The sequence below is a fragment of the Dermacentor andersoni genome, chromosome 7 (genome assembly GCF_023375885.2).
Source record: "Dermacentor andersoni chromosome 7, qqDerAnde1_hic_scaffold, whole genome shotgun sequence".
NCBI lineage: Eukaryota > Metazoa > Arthropoda > Arachnida > Ixodida > Ixodidae > Dermacentor > Dermacentor andersoni.
The window spans coordinates 71,587,181-71,603,721 of record NC_092820.1 but is presented as its reverse complement, the minus strand read 5'-3'; the positions used below and the strand labels follow the sequence as shown (position 1 = coordinate 71,603,721).

At 47.1% G+C, this 16,541-nt stretch overlaps 1 protein-coding gene across 1 annotated transcript; it reads right to left on the bottom strand.

Annotated features, from left to right (window-relative positions):
* Positions 1-3,383: 3,383 nt before the first annotated feature.
* On the bottom strand, positions 3,384-15,873 carry LOC126534822 (putative phospholipase B-like 2). Its single transcript, XM_055073012.2, has 6 exons — positions 15,579-15,873; positions 7,385-7,477; positions 5,985-6,056; positions 5,340-5,492; positions 4,626-4,785; positions 3,384-3,650 (listed from the first exon to the last, which is right to left on the bottom strand). The coding sequence occupies exons 1-6, from the start codon at positions 15,767-15,769 to the stop codon at positions 3,459-3,461; spliced, it is 861 nt and encodes a 286-aa protein (XP_054928987.2). The 5' UTR covers positions 15,770-15,873; the 3' UTR covers positions 3,384-3,458.
* Between the last annotated feature and the right edge of the window lie 668 nt (positions 15,874-16,541).

Genomic DNA, 16,541 nt, shown 5'->3' with positions numbered 1-16,541 from the left:
TAGCCTAATCTGCTGGTTAGCTACTATGTACGAATGGTGTACCGTGCACGGCGCTGTTTTCCTTTCTTTCTTTAATTGAGTTAGCTACCGTAGGACTACGTTGAAGGCGTGTTTGCAGACAGCAGTACTTCAAGGAATGGGGAGTAGGCGCCGCGACGAGACTCAAATCTGGAGAAAGAATCCATCCGCGTTTCCCCCCCCCCTTTGTAATGCTTTGCAGCGGCACATTTGCCAAGTGTTGGAACCAACATGAGAGAGCTTGATATGTTTTTCCACACATGGCGCCACCACAAACAAACGCCTGTAATTTATTATTTATTAGAAATAGTTTTTTTTCGAGCACTCCTTAGTAAAACTCGGGAGTGCTATTAATTACAAAACACTGTATGGCTATGCTAGTGTGCAACGCTTGTGAGTTCGCGTGCACTTGAAAAAGAATGTCAATTTGCATGGACCTGGTCAGCAGAAAGATTAGCTAAATGTAGTGCTCCACTGTAGATTTTTTAATAAACATAAGACAACTTTTTCTTCGCTGAATGGAGAGAAGGGCTAGTTACTTGATTATTGAAAATTTCAGACTTTCAGCTTCAATAGTTTTGCTCCTTCCTCCGTAATGCGTTACCAAGTATAGCCATAAATTGCAAATGAGAAGTAATAATAACTGAATAACTGTTCATCAGAACACCAAACAACTTCGCGCAGATGATAAGTGCACTGTAGCCTAAAAACCCACTAAATATTGTTGTTCTGCGTTGAAGAAGAAAGCAAGATATTCATTCATAAACTTTTATTGTTTTTCCTATATTTTCCTATATTATTCCTGTTTTTCCTGTTTTTCCTATATTATTTTACACGCTATATCTCTTTATAGAAACTTTTCATAATATTTCAATTATAGGCACAGCAAACTTCATTGTGTTATGTTCAACAGTTTGGCCGAAAACAGTACAACGGTGGCTAGGACAGCAAAAACGCCATTTTTTGCTCACACGGCTTTGATTGCCGTCAGGTAACGCTTCAGGATAAGCGATAATACTACGTATCATTCAAAAGCCCAGGAAGTAACCCTTCTAATTAAATATAGCACGCATCCCTGAAATTAGCGCAGAAAGCCTAATGCGTCCGCGAACAATTAATCAAATGCGGAGCGCGTGCCACCGGAAGGAGACTGCCACCTTAGCCACGGAGCAAGATTGGTGCTGGATAGGAACTGATGTCTCTCGTATCTAGACCAATCGGCAGCTTTCGCTCCGGCGACATCACGTTCGTGGCCTTCGTCACGAATTGTGACGAAAGGTCTGCAACATCCTGTAGATGACCTCGTCACTTTTTGAGCTATCCGTGGATGAGAGGCCCTTCAGGTGACCGCTGCAGACATTCTTTCGCCACTTTCAAAACAGCTTTTTATCGCTGCTTTTGGCAGTTTTTAACACTAGCGTTAGTTCGCGTAGCACTCCTAATCAAAGGTTCTCACGTTAGCTCTCTAATATGAACATGAAGAAGCACCAGCCGCGTTTCAGAAGCTTTGACAATGTAGTACCAACAGTGCATCCGTGCTGCCCATTCAAGCTCGTTATTGATATGATTGTCATTATTGCTTGCAAACGTATGTGTATACAGTTGACGCAGAGCAAAACGAGGTGTGAAGCAGGCTGACAACTCTTCCGACAGGGAGGATATAGAAGCATGGAAATCCAAGGTAAGAAAGGGGGATGGAATGAGGAAAGTAAAAACAAGACGACGTATCGTAAAGACAAAGATAAAACAGCGTCAATGAATTGGATGCCGCAGCAGGAAAAGAATAAACGATCACCGCAGGTCGCACTATCAGAGACAGACTGAATAAATAAGAGAAATGACGAGTCGTCATTTGCAACAGGGATAACATACGCTACCAAAGAAGAGACCAATCAGTTTACACTTGAGATCTAAGGAGGGCGCTTTGAACCCAATCGCGCGAGACGGAGAATGAATGTTGCACAGGCACTCGTTGATAGCAGCACACAGCAGGGCCAAGACGACGCTAGTCCCTCAGTAGCAACTTGCGCTGCACAAGGAAAGCTGGACGTTACAGTATGAGGTGCTCGAGTGCCACGCAAGTACCACAATAAGCACACAAATGACTGTGCACATGTCTTTGCGGTGCAAGCGTTTATACACCATACGCAATTGTTTTGCTGCCCATTCACATTGTTCTCTGAAATCTTGAAAAATATTTGCAAATGTCATGCTCTTGCACGCCTTGCAAACTCATTTTTTTTTCCGCGCGGCTTTCAGGGGACACGGAGTAATTATTGTCGTCGACATCCGCGTTTTAGAGCAAGGACAGCTTTTGCAAATTACAGCAGCAGTCACGTACAATTTCGGCCACATTAGAGGCTTAAACCACTCACAAGCAGCGACATTTCAGCCATGAGATTACTGTATCTTTTTTTTTCCTAGTATAATAAATCACCATGACCTGCTAATGACATACTGAAAGAGATCAGAACGGCTTTATGTCTCACTATGGAAAGTAAATATGTACAGTGCTCAGCGATTGAAACGCGATACTCGGGCAGTATGGCAGCCGGTCGTTCTTGCGTCACCGGTGAGCGCTGAGTGGTCGCTGAGGGGCCCAGTTGCATCACAATGCATCAAAATGACTCCCGTTTTCATGTGACCACAAAAGTGCATCAGCTCAATTTCCCCAGCGTTCAATAATGCTGCAAGGAAGTGCCGGCCGCCATTATTTCTGAGTATCGCGTTTCTATCGCTGCGCACTGAACATGTTAAGGGGCACTGACGTTAGCCTAATTACATTCCGTGAACTTCTCGGCGGCTGCACTCTCATGAAAAAAATTTTCCCATTCCCTCTCTCAGTAACAGAAATGGCGCCTATAACCTTCCTTTGAACGTCAGTTGTATGTGCGCAAGGATTAACGAGTATGTGGGCGTGGAAAAACTGAGCAATAAAGCAACTGTACAGCGTCGCGAGTGTGATCGTCAATTGTTCGGATGGAAAAGGAGTTTTCATGATTTATGCGCATGCTGCGTGTACTTTTGCTTTCCCACTCTGTTCCTACTTTTCTAGCGCGTTGATTGGTATTTGGTGTAGTTGTCGCTATAAATTACTTGGTAATCAGCGTGCCGTCATTCGTCTTGCAGGCGTCGGCCCCTCTTTGCTCTGTTTCTTCGCCAGATTAAGTCACCGACTACGTAGTTCATATGGGCACTCTACTTTGAGCTTTATATTCACTGTGCATCGAATATCGAGAAATCAAACGACCTTTAAGCTCACAGACTATACCAGAGTTCTTGCAGTTTCCACCAGTGCCGAGTCATCATTATTTTTTTTTCGACAAGCAGACGACTTGAACGGCCCTTTATTAAGGACCATCATATAAAGCGCGAGAGTATGTCTTTATTTGTGTAAAGTCACCGCCCAGCCACCGAAACACGACCGCTCCTAGCGGCCTTCAGCTGCTCGCGCTGGTGCGCCTCGCCGGTTCCCATTTGTGTTGAACAGGCTTGAACTGCCATTTGTCCGGTTGCCCGACGTGGCTGCCTCCCAGTCCGCTGGTGCTCCACTGGAACGGTGGCTGGGTCCTCCACGTGGGCCCACTCTCACCGACAAACTCCAGCGACGGAAACAGTTCATGACTTGTCACCTACATACGTAGAGAAACGCGTCTGAGATAGGACGATGAAAGGGACAACCACACTTCTTCTTTGCAGAACGCTAACAGGCTACGTCAATTTACGTATGCATTCTCCAGCACGGAACTTGTTTTGTCAACTGCCGTACTTCACGCGAAGTACTAGTTCTGTGCCTCAGGGTACACAACGACACATAATTTATGATGCAATAGTCCTGAACAGGCGGGCTGTAGATGCCTTGGCCACACAGAAAAGTGTCGTTTTGTATCAATCGGCCAGCTTTATTGCCTCGAAAATTAATTTCTTTCACGCTTCAGTGATGACTTAAAGCCATGTACAACAAATGTATGCAGAAAGCGCATTTGAAGAGGATAGAGATCAAGCTGGGCCACCAAACAAGAACCAGGTATTTCATGATTCTGCATGATGCGGGGTGTCATAGGAAAGGAATTTTGTGATTGGCGAACAAATCTAAATGCGAAATGAGGAGTTCACTAGCATGAGGTTGCTCGGTTTCACACGCACCTCATGAATGAATCCAAAGGTAAGGCGCGATGACAAGGTGAGAATGACATGCTAGCGTCTCCGGACCCTTTTCAGAATGGCTGACCAGGAAATCGAGAATTATACCGTCTGTCACAAAGGTCCCTCTCGACCAGACCAGCACTGCGACTGAGACAACTAGGATGATCTAATAATAAAGTGCTATGTGCTTCTCTAGGCTTCTGTGAGGTAATACCTAAAGCGCAAGGCAAGCAAGCAGCTTTACCTCTACTATGAACGCGAGCACTTTTGCTTGTAAGAGTTTGCGACCCTGGTACTACTGGCAGTGGTCAATGCTGAAATAGAGGCCTACATTTAACATGAATGCTTTCCTTTGCAATAATACAGAATTGAAGTCCGACCTTGGTGAAACGAAAAGCAAGTTTGAACTGTGTCAGTCCGTGTAGAAAATAATGACCTCGTTTTGTATTAACAACTGTCACCTTGGCGTCAATGCCACCGACAGCACGCCGGTGCATCCCTGGGACGTCGTACTGTCCGTTGGCGTCAAGCAGGTCAGTGCGCGCTGCGATGGCGTAGACCGGATTGTACGGTGGGGTGCAGTTGCATTGCGACAGTGGATCGTTCTTGTAGTCATTGTACCTGGGAAAATAGCGCGTGAAATCGATACAAAATTTAACCTGGTAAATAAATGGGTGAATAAATCATATGAAGAGGTTGGGCATAGCTGAGGGGGAGTACTTTACATTTACAATCATGACTTCAACTACAGGCTATACCGCAAAGTCGTTATGATCTGAAGCAAAAGTATATCAAAAATAACATTGACATATCATTGAAAGACGTAGATGTTGGCGTTGGAAGAACGGTGAAAAATACGCCGGTATTCCTATATCTAAAAGAAACTAATGTCCTCCAGAGACGGTAATGTAAACAAAGCCGCGGTTATTTGAGGAGGCTATTACTAGCGAAGGAAGGAATGCGATTGTTGTGGCTATGTATTGTGGGCCAGAGACACGTTTCTTTATATAATTGACGGTTGCTTTATACGCAGAAGGTAGTGACAACAATCTGAAAGGTATTTTGGAACATACAAATCACCATAAAAAAGGCAAATTACGCTGCTGCACTCGTGTTCTTAATTAACGGCCAACCAGCTTCGCCAGGTGCGTTTCCCGGAACAGCCTTGTACTTACCTCAGGTATGCTACGACGGAGTCGATGTCTGTAAGGTTGCCATTGTCTCTCTGGAACATCTTGGCGCGCGGGCTGTTCTCGTAGGAGTAGTAGTCGCCATATTTCTCCACACTTTCTGGTTGCGATGTCATTTCAAATATTTCAGGAAAATATCTGAAAACGAGAAAAATTGAATTCCCTTAATTCCATGCCACGGAAACCAGTGACTACAGGCAACGCAGATGCATTAGGTCTAAAGCTGTGTTTCATACTGACTGCCGTCTCAACCTAATAATACTTGACGTGTGTGAAAAAAATAAAGTTCTTGAAGAAATGCGTGCTAACTTCTTCCAGATGAACTTGCCTTTAGGGCTTACAACAATTTAAGTTTGTCAGTTATCACTACCACCAACAAAGATGAAGCTTTAGACCAAAGCGACTAATTTACTGACATATGGTACACATATGGTGATAACTAATCCGTGTTCGTTTCGCGCTCTCGCTATAGTTCTTATTCTACGGGCAAGAAAAATAATTTCAAAAGATGTCACTTTTGCACACAACATAAATATTCCACAATACCCGAACAAGTCAGCATTTTTTTTTGTGATCTTTTTGAATTCACTCGTAGAGACAGGAACCGCTCTGAGATAAATGAATACTCACGCCACGTTATAGCCAGCAAAATATTTGCTGTCTCGAAGTACATGACTTATGTCTTCAAATTTGGCAATGCCCCTGAAAGCACATAACATCATCGCAGCGTCATGAATGCACAAACTATACTGCAAATATCTTTGATGCTAATCTATTTTTGTCCTCAAACTGGAGTGCCACTTCAATGATTGCTAAATGTAGTGTCCTGCACATGTAATCCCACTTTCTGCATTTCTTTTGAATGTTTGGTTCTTCTTTTGTTCTTGTTGTTCTCTTTCCTATGAATAAAGGAACCGCCTGCTTGGACCACAGGAGCTGTTCGCTATATGCATAACATAAAAAGGAAATGAAATAACAAACTTCAAACTGACCAACAGAAGTATGAGCAAGCATGAGAAATATGTAATTTAAAATGTGACGAACATTCTCGTCCTGTAAATGGTACAAGCACTTAAAGAAACACCAGGGGTATTAAAGGAATACCTGGCAAGATTTGCAACCTTTAGTCCCTTGCAGTAGACCATCATCTCTTAAGCGGCCCGTTAACCAACTGCCCCAAGTTTGGTCCCAATCTTACCGTGGGATATGGTATACATATATCGAGATACCTACATGAAAGATACCTACATACCTACATGGTTTTTTATGAAAGCCCCTCAGTTCAGCAGCCATTCTAGGAACACGGCGGACCCGGTCACAAAGAACAGAAAGAGCACTGCCATAAGCACGACCAATTCCACATCACAGAGGCACTCCAGACATCATGTCACTACTCGATTCACTATTGTTCCGATGGAATACCAGGCTCGCTTCGCCTTTCAAACATCTGTTTCGCGCCGGCCGCCTCCCTCGTAATCGGGCTTTCCCACTCAACATGTACGCTCTGCTAGTTCGCATAAATATAGCGAGTTTTACAATGCTTTCTGCAGGAACTGAGTCCTTAAGATTATATTGCCGGAAACAGGAGGGTGATGTGTTTGTGATAATATATTGACGTGTTGATGTGTTCTCAGTAAGTTCATTTTAGCGAGTAATGCAGAGTAATTCGTTGTATAAGACCACGCTTCTTTAGTCAGCCAGCGAATATTTACTGTAATTTATGCTGCCCCTGCTTTATGCTAATTTATGCTGCTAGGAGCTCTACTTCGTGCTGCAGAATACATTGTTATGGCTATTAGATATGACATTTCAGCCATAACTACTAAATTTTCTTGTTTGTGGTCCAGGTTTATTGTGGTCTTTGACATGAAGTTACGATGATTTCGCGCACTGCCCATAATTCTTAGCAGAACGGAATAGCTAGGCGCTCGCTGCAACAGGACACTAGTGCCACGTTTTCTCTAGCATTCTTAATACGAAAGGATTTAGTGGATGGCTCGGAGAAAAAAGCTAAACAATTCAGTACTCACGGCATTCGTTCCAGGAGCAAAAGTGTCCCGTTGCTGATAGGCTTTCCAGGACTGAAGAGCTTGTAGTCTAGAACTAAATTTTGACTGTTTCCTCTGCAGGGAATAAAAACGCAATGACATCTCGGACTGATAGCACTGCACCCACTCCAACGTGGGTAATTGAATGCAAGAGAAAAGCAAGAAGGCTGTACCTGGGCACATGCTATTGTGCCGTTAAGCTCCTACTTTACAATCCACAATATAACGACTACAAAAAAACGGATAAGAAGTGATTAGCATGAAGAGGGAGGTACTAAACCTATATTCAGATGCCTATGTAATACTACTGCTTTTATGAAAGCCCCTAATTTCAGTAGCCATTCTAGCATCTGTACCGTGATATCGTACGCTTAACAGACAACTGCAACGAAATTTCTCTTGCGCTAAATTAACTATAAATTGCATAGCATAGACTATCAAAGTAACCTTGGCGATGCCGCAGGTCTAGAACTTGTCCTAATTTCTCATTAGAAACCTTTAAACAGCTCGTAAGCAGATGACGCGAGCACCTGGCGGCGAGCGGTATTGGTGCAATATGGCAAACATCCGAGAACCGTACCGGAATGCCTACATAGAACCAGGCACATTTCTCATTCAGCATTTGCTGGTTAATCGGTGTCTCACTTGGCATGCTTTCTTGTTGTTCCGCACGCACTTTGACATTTTGCCAGAACACCGGTGCGTTGCCTGGCCGTCGGGTGTTCGAAAACGTACTCGAACACGAGCGATGTTCGTGCAATGCACAGCGCTTCGCACAGGATGGCAGAGCACACCTTTCCTGTTCTAGCTTTCAGAACGCAAGCCTGCACCGCGCTGCAGCAGGCAAGTGCGACGCGGACCAGCCAACGAATACAAATTAAGCATGCAAACTGCACCTTAGCGAAGCTCATTGTTACTATACTGGCTCTAGAGGAAAAGCTAGGGGAAGGAAATGGCAACTGCAAAGACGCTGTCATGTTGCTACCTCCATTTCGTACCACGTAAAAGAGTCAAAATATGATGCAAACAACGCGTACCACGCATAGGCGTGCACACGGGTGGGGCGGGGAGGAGGGCGGCCGCTGCTCCTGATTATCTAAGAGGGGCGCTAAGTCTGCCCATTACTTTACTCAGTAGGGCGTGTCCCCTCATTCTTCAAGTTTATGGGAAATGCAGGCTTTTGACGACAGTGAAGGCCGAGAACCCCTGATGTTGTATTCCAAGAACTGTTTACTTCCCAGCTTTACTGTCGGAAATGCAGGCCCTTGTGAGAAGCACGTCATCGCTTCATTTTGATTTTTCGCATCGATGGCACAGCTTCATTTCTTTCGGACTCGACCAATGCTTCCTACGAAGGTTATTGTTCAACAGTATATCTGCTGAACACGAGGAACGTCAAAATGACTATGTTTCACAATCGGGGGCATCCAAAGAGTGACGAATATAGTTTCTTTGGGGATCTGCAGTTAGTGATCCTCATCAACAGAAACCTGCTCAAGAAAACTGTCCCGCATAAGTCATGTGTGCCGCGCACAGCATAAAAATCCCTCGTAAAATAGTCCTTACAATAAAGAGAACTTGAAAATTGTTTTAGAAAGTAAACCAATAATTAACGTGAGTGTGCTATGATAACTACATTGAAGCTGACACCTGCGGTACTGTATATTGGTCGAGCATTTCTAATTCGCGGCCGTCGCTGATAACGTGCCGCTTAATCGCCAGTGTACGATGTGCCCTTAGAGGGAAGTACTTACACTGGAACTTGGGGGTTGGGGGGCGGGGGGTGTTACGTGTGCACTATACTGCTGTACCCAAGATGTCAAACCATCTAATCAGAAAAATAAAACGTGCTAATTGTTTACTTCCTCGCCTAACCAAAGGCCTAGCAAATCCGACAGAGCGGATGATTTGGCTTTGTTAGACAAGCCGGCTTGTGCAGCATAGACACATATTGTGCTTCAGTTTATACCCATCTAACTACAGGTAGATCGTGTGTGTTTTGGGAGTCGGTAAGTCGGTATAGCGAGAGTAACAAACGGCTCGGTAAGTCGGTATAGCGAGAGTAACAAACGGCAGGCATATCAAGGCGGGGTGGCAGATCACCGATAACAAGCACTGCGCGCAAAAGGCGCCTTGCTGTTGCATTTCAGCGCTTGGCGCTAACAATTGTGGCCAACTTTAGCTTGCTTCACAATTAGCACGACATCCACATCAGTTTTTAGATTTTCGAGAAGTGCATTCTCATAGCCGCTGCAGCGTAAGCAATTTTGGGCTGCACGCCGGGCAAACTGCAACCGCGCGGCCGCAGCAAGCGTAAAACCACACCTACAAGCGCATCATGCAACGGTGTACCTGTCGCGTGCTTTCTGCCCACTCGCCGTCCCCAATCCAAGTGCTGCGATTCCGTGGCATGAGGCAAGCCTTCCGGAGACCCGTTTCGGCACTCCCGCAGAAAAAAGTTGGCCCAAGAAAGAGTGCAAGGCGGCATGCTTCGGGCAAGCTTTTCTATTTTCATACTTGCATTTGAATTTACAGAATAGACTCTTTAACGTCGAACTTGGTAACGCTAGTAACGTGAGCTAAGCACCACAGTTCTTTCATCGCGCCATGTATGTGAGACTGGCAGTGAACTAGATGACCGAGTGGCCGCAAATCAGCTCCCCGAGGGCAGCTCACTCTAGGAGCACCTTCCGGCCAATGGGACGACAAATGCCGGGCTGAACTCAGTTACAAAGAAGACCAGCGTTCTCCAATGAAGAGTTTCAGCTGGGCACTGAGTGATGACCCTTCGCGGCTGCTGCCTTCCGACGTATGTCGCAGTGACAGATGCAGCAGGCTTATGCGTTGTCCCATACAGCCTCGTTTGCGTTTACTACCGGCAGAAAGAGACGGCAAGCAAAATGCGAAGGTTTTGCGCACGGTGGTTAGACGAGTTTAACTGGTATGAATATAGCATCGAAAGAGACACTGCGTTTTGCTTCTACTGTCGCGCTTTTCTGCAGTGGAACGCAGCGTGGGAAGGGTCATTCAGTTTCTTCATTCGTCTCTGTCGGCTTCAGCACATAGAAGAAAGCAGTAGAAAAGTTCAGGCTACAGGAAAAGTTACAAACTCGTTTAAATATCTTCATGTGCTGGAACTCATACAGAAAATACAAATCTTTAGGTGAATTGCTTGATGACAATCAGGAACAGCGTGTCGCTTTGACAGAAGAAAAAAGCAAAACAAACGGGAAATTCTATAACGTACTGCAGACGTCATTCTACACGCGAAGAGTGGTGGGCTCTTTAGAGGCAATAACTAAAGTGAGGAAAGTACCGAAAAAGGTCTTTTCTTAAAGATCGTTAATCTCTTGAAGCAATATGATCCTGTCTTTGAAACTCACCTAATTATGAACCAATGAACTCAGTGCCCTGCTACTCCATCACGCAGGATGACAAGTGAAACTGTGTATGTGGGCCCCTTAATGACGAACTGCACCTCCGCTGCGGGTCGGCCCGGCATTGCACTGTCTTCGGGATCGGGCCACTTATTGGGAGTGCTTAACGCCTGCTTCACCTCTGCCGCGCGTCATCCTGGCATTGCACTATCTTCGGGATCGGTCCACGTATGGGGAGTGCTTAATGCCAGCTTCACCTTCGCCGAGGGTCGGCCCAGTTTTGCGCTATCCTCGGTATCGCCCCGAGTTTGGTGAGTGCTTGACGGCTCCTTGACCTCTACCGCACGTAGGGCCGTTATTGGACTTCGGGTTCGGCCCACGTACAGGGAGTGCTTAACGCCTGCTTCACCTCCGCCGCGCGTCGGGTCGGTATTGCACTATGTTCAGGATCGGCCCACGTACGGTGACTGCTTAACGCCTGCTTCACCTCCAACGCGGGTCGGGTCGGTATTGCACTAAGTTCGGGGTCTGCCCACGTACGGGGAGTGCTTGACGCCTGCTTCACCTCCGCCGCGCGTCGGGCCGGTATTGCACTATCTTCTGGGTCTGCCCACGTACGGGGAGTGCTTGACGCCTGCTTCACCTCCGCCGCGCGTCGGGTCGGTATTGCACTATGTTCAGGATCGGCCCACGTACGGTGACTGCTTAACGCCTGCTTCACCTCCAACGCGGGTCGGGTCGGTATTGCACTAAGTTCGGGGTCTGCCCACGTACGGGGAGTGCTTAACGCCTGCTTCACCTCCGCCGCGCGTCGGGCCGGTATTGCACTATCTTCTGGGTCTGCCCACGTACGGGGAGTGCTTAACGCCTGCTTCACCTCCGCCGCGCGTCGGGCCGGTATTGCACTAATTTTGGGGTCTGCCCACGTACGGGGAGTGCCTACGCCAGCTGCACTTCCGCCGCGCGTCGGGCCGGTATAGCACTATCTTCTTGGTCCACCCACGTACAGGGAGTGCGCCTGCTTCGCCTCCGCCGCGCGTCGGGTTGGTATTGGACTATCTTCGGTTTCGGCCCACGTACGGGGAGTGCTTAACGCCTCCTTCACCTCCAACGGGGGTCGGGTCGGTATTGCACTAACTTCGGGATCGGTCCACGTACGGGGAGTTCTTATAGCCTGCTTCTCCTCCAACGGGGGTCGGCCGATCATTGCACTATCTTCGGTATCGGGCCTCGTATAGGGAGTGCTTAACGACTGCTTCACCTCCACCGCGCGTCGGGCAGTTATTGCACTATCTTTGGGATCGGCCCACGTGCGGCGAGGGCTTAAAGCTTGCTTCACCTCCAACGCGCCTCGGCCCGTCATTGCACTATCTTCGGGATCTGGCCAGATGTGAGGAGCGCTTAACGACTGCTTCACCTCTGCCGCGCGTCGGACTGTTCTTGCACTATCTTCGGGATCGGCCCAGGTACGGCGAGTGCTTAACGTCTGCTTCACCTCCAACGCCGGTCGGCCCGTCGTTGCACTATCTTGGGGATCGGGCCACGTATGAGTCCTTAACGACTGCTTCACCTCCGCCGCGTGGTGGACCGTTCTTGCACTAACTTCGGTATCGGCCGAGGTACGGCGAGTGGTTAACGCCTGCTTCACCTCCAACGCGGGTTGGCCCGTTACTGCACTATCTTCGGGATCGGGCCACGTATGAGGAGTACTTAACGACTGCTTCACCTACGCTGCGCGTCGGACCGTTCTTGCACTATCTTCGGGATGGGTCCACGTACAGGGAGTGCTTAACGTCTGCTTCACCTCCAACGCGGGTCGACCCGCCATTGCACTAACTTCGGGATCGGGCCACGTATGAGGAGTGCTTAACGACTGCTTCACCTCCACCGCACGTCGGGCCGTTATTGTGCTATCTTCGGAATCGGCCCACGTACGGCGAGTGCTTAATGTCTGCTTCACCTCCGACGCGGGTCGGCCCGCCATTGCACTACCTTCGGGATCGGGGCACGTACGGCGAGTGCTTAACGCATGCCTCACCTCCGCCGCGGGTCGGTCCGTCATTGCACCATCTTCGGAATCGGCCCACGTATGGGAGTTTCTTGCTTACGACACCAAAATTTCATTGGAGGGTAGAGGTATGCAGCTTCGCTGTAAAAACGCTTTATACACTAGCAATAGAGCGCAGGACGACCTCATCGAGTCGCTGCATGCTGCGCTGATGCATTCATTCGCTCAATGTATAGCGATGAGACGAGCGACTATGGACACCAGGAACACCTGCCCGTTGTCATTAGTTACGTTGTGAGGACAAGAACCGACCCGTAGAATTGTTCAGCGCAGTTCAGCCAATCTTTAGTGTTGACAGCATCTCAATACTCACGGCTCTGGAGCGTGTTCTCTTTTTTCTCAATATCCCGTGGACGTCAGAGAGCTGTGTTCGTTTTGATGGCACTGCTCAGGGGTGCAAGCTAAAGTGCATGGGGCAAAGCAACAGGACCAAATCGCGCTGTCTATTGGTATGCGCACGGTCAGAATCTGGCTCCCGTTGACGCTTCTTTGTCAAGGACCGAGAATAAAATTCCTTTTGGCTTCTTCGGCAGGTTACAGCTTGAATGCAACTTTATGTAATCTAGCTCAGTGCGTCACGCAATTTCTTGAAGGCATGTCTTCGGCGTTAGGCACAGGGCCATGGAAGCTGAAATCTTCGTCCACTGGAAGACCAGGACTGGATTTGCCGGACAGAAGCCGTCAAAGCAGTGTGGGATAAGTACTCCGCGTCGGTAGACGCGGTAGTATAGATTATAAACACCACACAGCATCCGTAAGCGCATGAAAAAAGCAAGAGTATTTCTTGCACAGTTGGCAATCTTCAGTTTTCTATTCTGCATGAAAATGGCTCTTGCTCTGCTGCAGATTGTCCTCAAAGTTAGCCGTAGTACACGAGGCGCTGATATGAAAGTAAACACTAGATTTCCAATAACTCACATAAATGTTTTCCGCGTCGCAAGTGGCAGCGAGGAAAGACGCTCGCGACAGATCAGCCATCGCAACAGCTTTGTTTCCGGACACCGAAAGCGAGGTTGCGACATTTACATCAACGAGAACGATTACTCGAACGCATACCAGGCGCACCCGTTCATATAGGTGAAAACGTTACGTCACTGAACGCGTCTCCTGTGACTTTGCCTCTCGTAGAACGCACAGGTCTCTGTGTTCCAGAACATCCAACGACAAGAAGTAGAACAAGGGGCACAGCTTCGCAACAGAAGCCAACTGTACCTTTATGCGAGCGTAACGAAAATGAACGGTGACGGCCTTTTTCTGGATATGCGAAATACTACGTAGACTGCGGAAAGATCTGCGCATCACGTGACGCGACGCCACCTATACAAGGCCAGTGCTTCCACTCAAAGGCACACCTTTAACAAAAAATTCAAGAAGCGACCATGGCCTCTTGTTTGTGTGGACTGATGAGCTTCTACAACGTAACATTACATTAGCATTGCTGGTACGCTTTTATGCTCGGTAATTTCTGCTGTCCGCTGTCAGTATGAGACAGAACACGTGCGAGGAGTTCACCGTGTGTAAAAGCATAATTGTAAAAAAATGCTAAATTTTCCATGCGAAGCAGGCATTTATAACAACTGGCCATCATCGAGAGAGTCATTGGTTCAAAAGTGGGCATAATGACGACAATTTTGCCTGAAAGTGTAGAGTTTTCATCATTTTCCTCGGGCACGCGACTGTTGTGGCTGGTCAATTGAAACATGTAGTGCTCGGAACTGCCAGTGCGGTAGACCCTAGCTTTTGACAACTTACAGAATACTAACCGAATACCGTCAGAATACTAACCGAATGAAAGTGTACCCATCGCAAGCACGACGTAGCAATGCCCGCGGGAAGCTGCGGTCTGTGCACTAGCCCTATTGCTCACGTTAGCTGCAGATGAAGACTGTTACCCCTCTGTAATACTGCAATATTAATTTTACAGCGAAATCGTTAGCATCTCGTTGGCGGGCATTTTTCATGTTCATGTCCGTGGACAGAAATGCGGGCCGATACCGGAGGTAGTGTAATACTAGGTCAATCAGCGGCGGAGATGAAGCAGGCTTCAAACACTCAGCAAAGGGAAGCGAAAAGTGCATACGTACATTGTAATTACGCACACATAGCATACAGAAGAGCATTCGTTTCAATAAAGAAAAAGCACAAAACAAGCATCCAAACCACATACTGATGATAAGGCGCTCCTGATAGCAATCCGAAGCACATATCCCTCCGCGCATGCGTTTCCCTGTAAAGATTACTGTTGCGCAAGCTGCCGCGGCAACGGCAGTTTGCGGCGTTGACAGTGACGCCACTAGGCTTTCGTATATAAGGGAACCAGCCTAGCAACTGATTTCATTGTTGTTGCAGCACTGCTGTGGATAGGCAAGGCATAGTTAGGCCTCCCGAGGAGCAGTGTGAAGACGAGGAGCAGCAAAGGGAAAAGGAAACGGCAATACGACCAGCGGCGACGTTCTGTCAAAATTACCGTTACTCTCATTACTACCATTACTCTACATTATCAGTACCACCATTACTCTAAAGCAATTGAGCACTGTATACCCCCCTCAGCTCTTGTAGCGGTCGTTTTCAAGAGCTTCGCTGGGCATCCACTTTAGCAGGGCTGGGATGGAGAACCAATTGTTTTTCGTCAAGTTTAGCCTCAAAAAACGAAGATGCTCGTGTTTCTTTGTGTGCCGAAAAAAAAATGAACCCCTCACTCAACTGTAAGTTCTGCTCATGAAATACTCACGTTCCGCTGTTTTCCGTTGCCATTGTGCGCACCCACTCTTCACCGGACTTGGCGAGGCGAGATGAGACTGCTGCCCTTACCCATGCAAGGATTCCTCCGCTAGGAGTGACCAGCTTGTGCAGCTCCTGATTGTCGTTCAACAATTGTGTCTCCGTGATAGCCTGTGTGACGTTCATGAAATAAGGTTGCATAGGCTGTGTTACATTAACACTTTAAGTGGAACCACAACCTAGACACGATGAAAACTTTTTCATATGAAAATTATGGTGCTTTTTTGCTCAGGCCGTAATAGTGAGTCGCATAAATTGCATCATTAGCTAAGTGTGTGTTCGAAGGAGGAAGAAGAAATGTGACAACAATGAACAAATACAGCTAGCAAAGTAAGGCTAAAGAAAAACAAATACAATGGTTAAAAAAGCAATGACTTACGAAATGCCGGTATTAACAAAAAGTTACAAGGTAAGCTTGCCATCATTATCCTAAATGTTACTTGTCTTGGTGAGTACACCCAATAAACGCTTTTGTGATTTGACTTGCGTCACTGTGGCTATTCGCCATTATTACAGCTTGACACTATTCTATACTTCTCCCCTAGATTAGTCGTTTGTTTGCACAGTCTCTTCGTCATCCGAATGCTTAATCATCCTAAGTACTCTCCGCATAATGGAGACAGCGATAGCTTCGTCCAGTAGATAGAGATATGAACAAATTAAGCTCACGGCTCTCGCTCAATTGTAAAGACAGATTTAAAAAATTCACTGTTGACTACGATATCCCGTAATGCGAAATTTTAGCGCAGCTCTATGCGTGTTTTTTTCGCTCTATATTGAGGCAACGCATCGATCATCGCACCGACTGGCAGAGTCGCGACGCACGGCGCTATATACAGACCGGCCACATAGTCGCCGCTTCCCGCGAACCGCAGCTTATGAACTATGCAAAGTAGGAAAACTTCAAAGTGCC

Coding starts and splice junctions, on each gene's coding strand:
- LOC126534822 (XM_055073012.2), bottom strand. CDS start 15,769: ATGCAACCTTATTTCATGAACGTCACACAGGCTATCACGGAGACACAA. Junction 6,057..7,384: donor TTGCTCCTGGAACGAATGCC/GTGAGTACTGAA, acceptor ATGTGCTTTCAG/GGGCATTGCCAAATTTGAAG. Junction 5,493..5,984: donor TTTGCTGGCTATAACGTGGC/GTGAGTATTCAT, acceptor TCTCGTTTTCAG/ATATTTTCCTGAAATATTTG.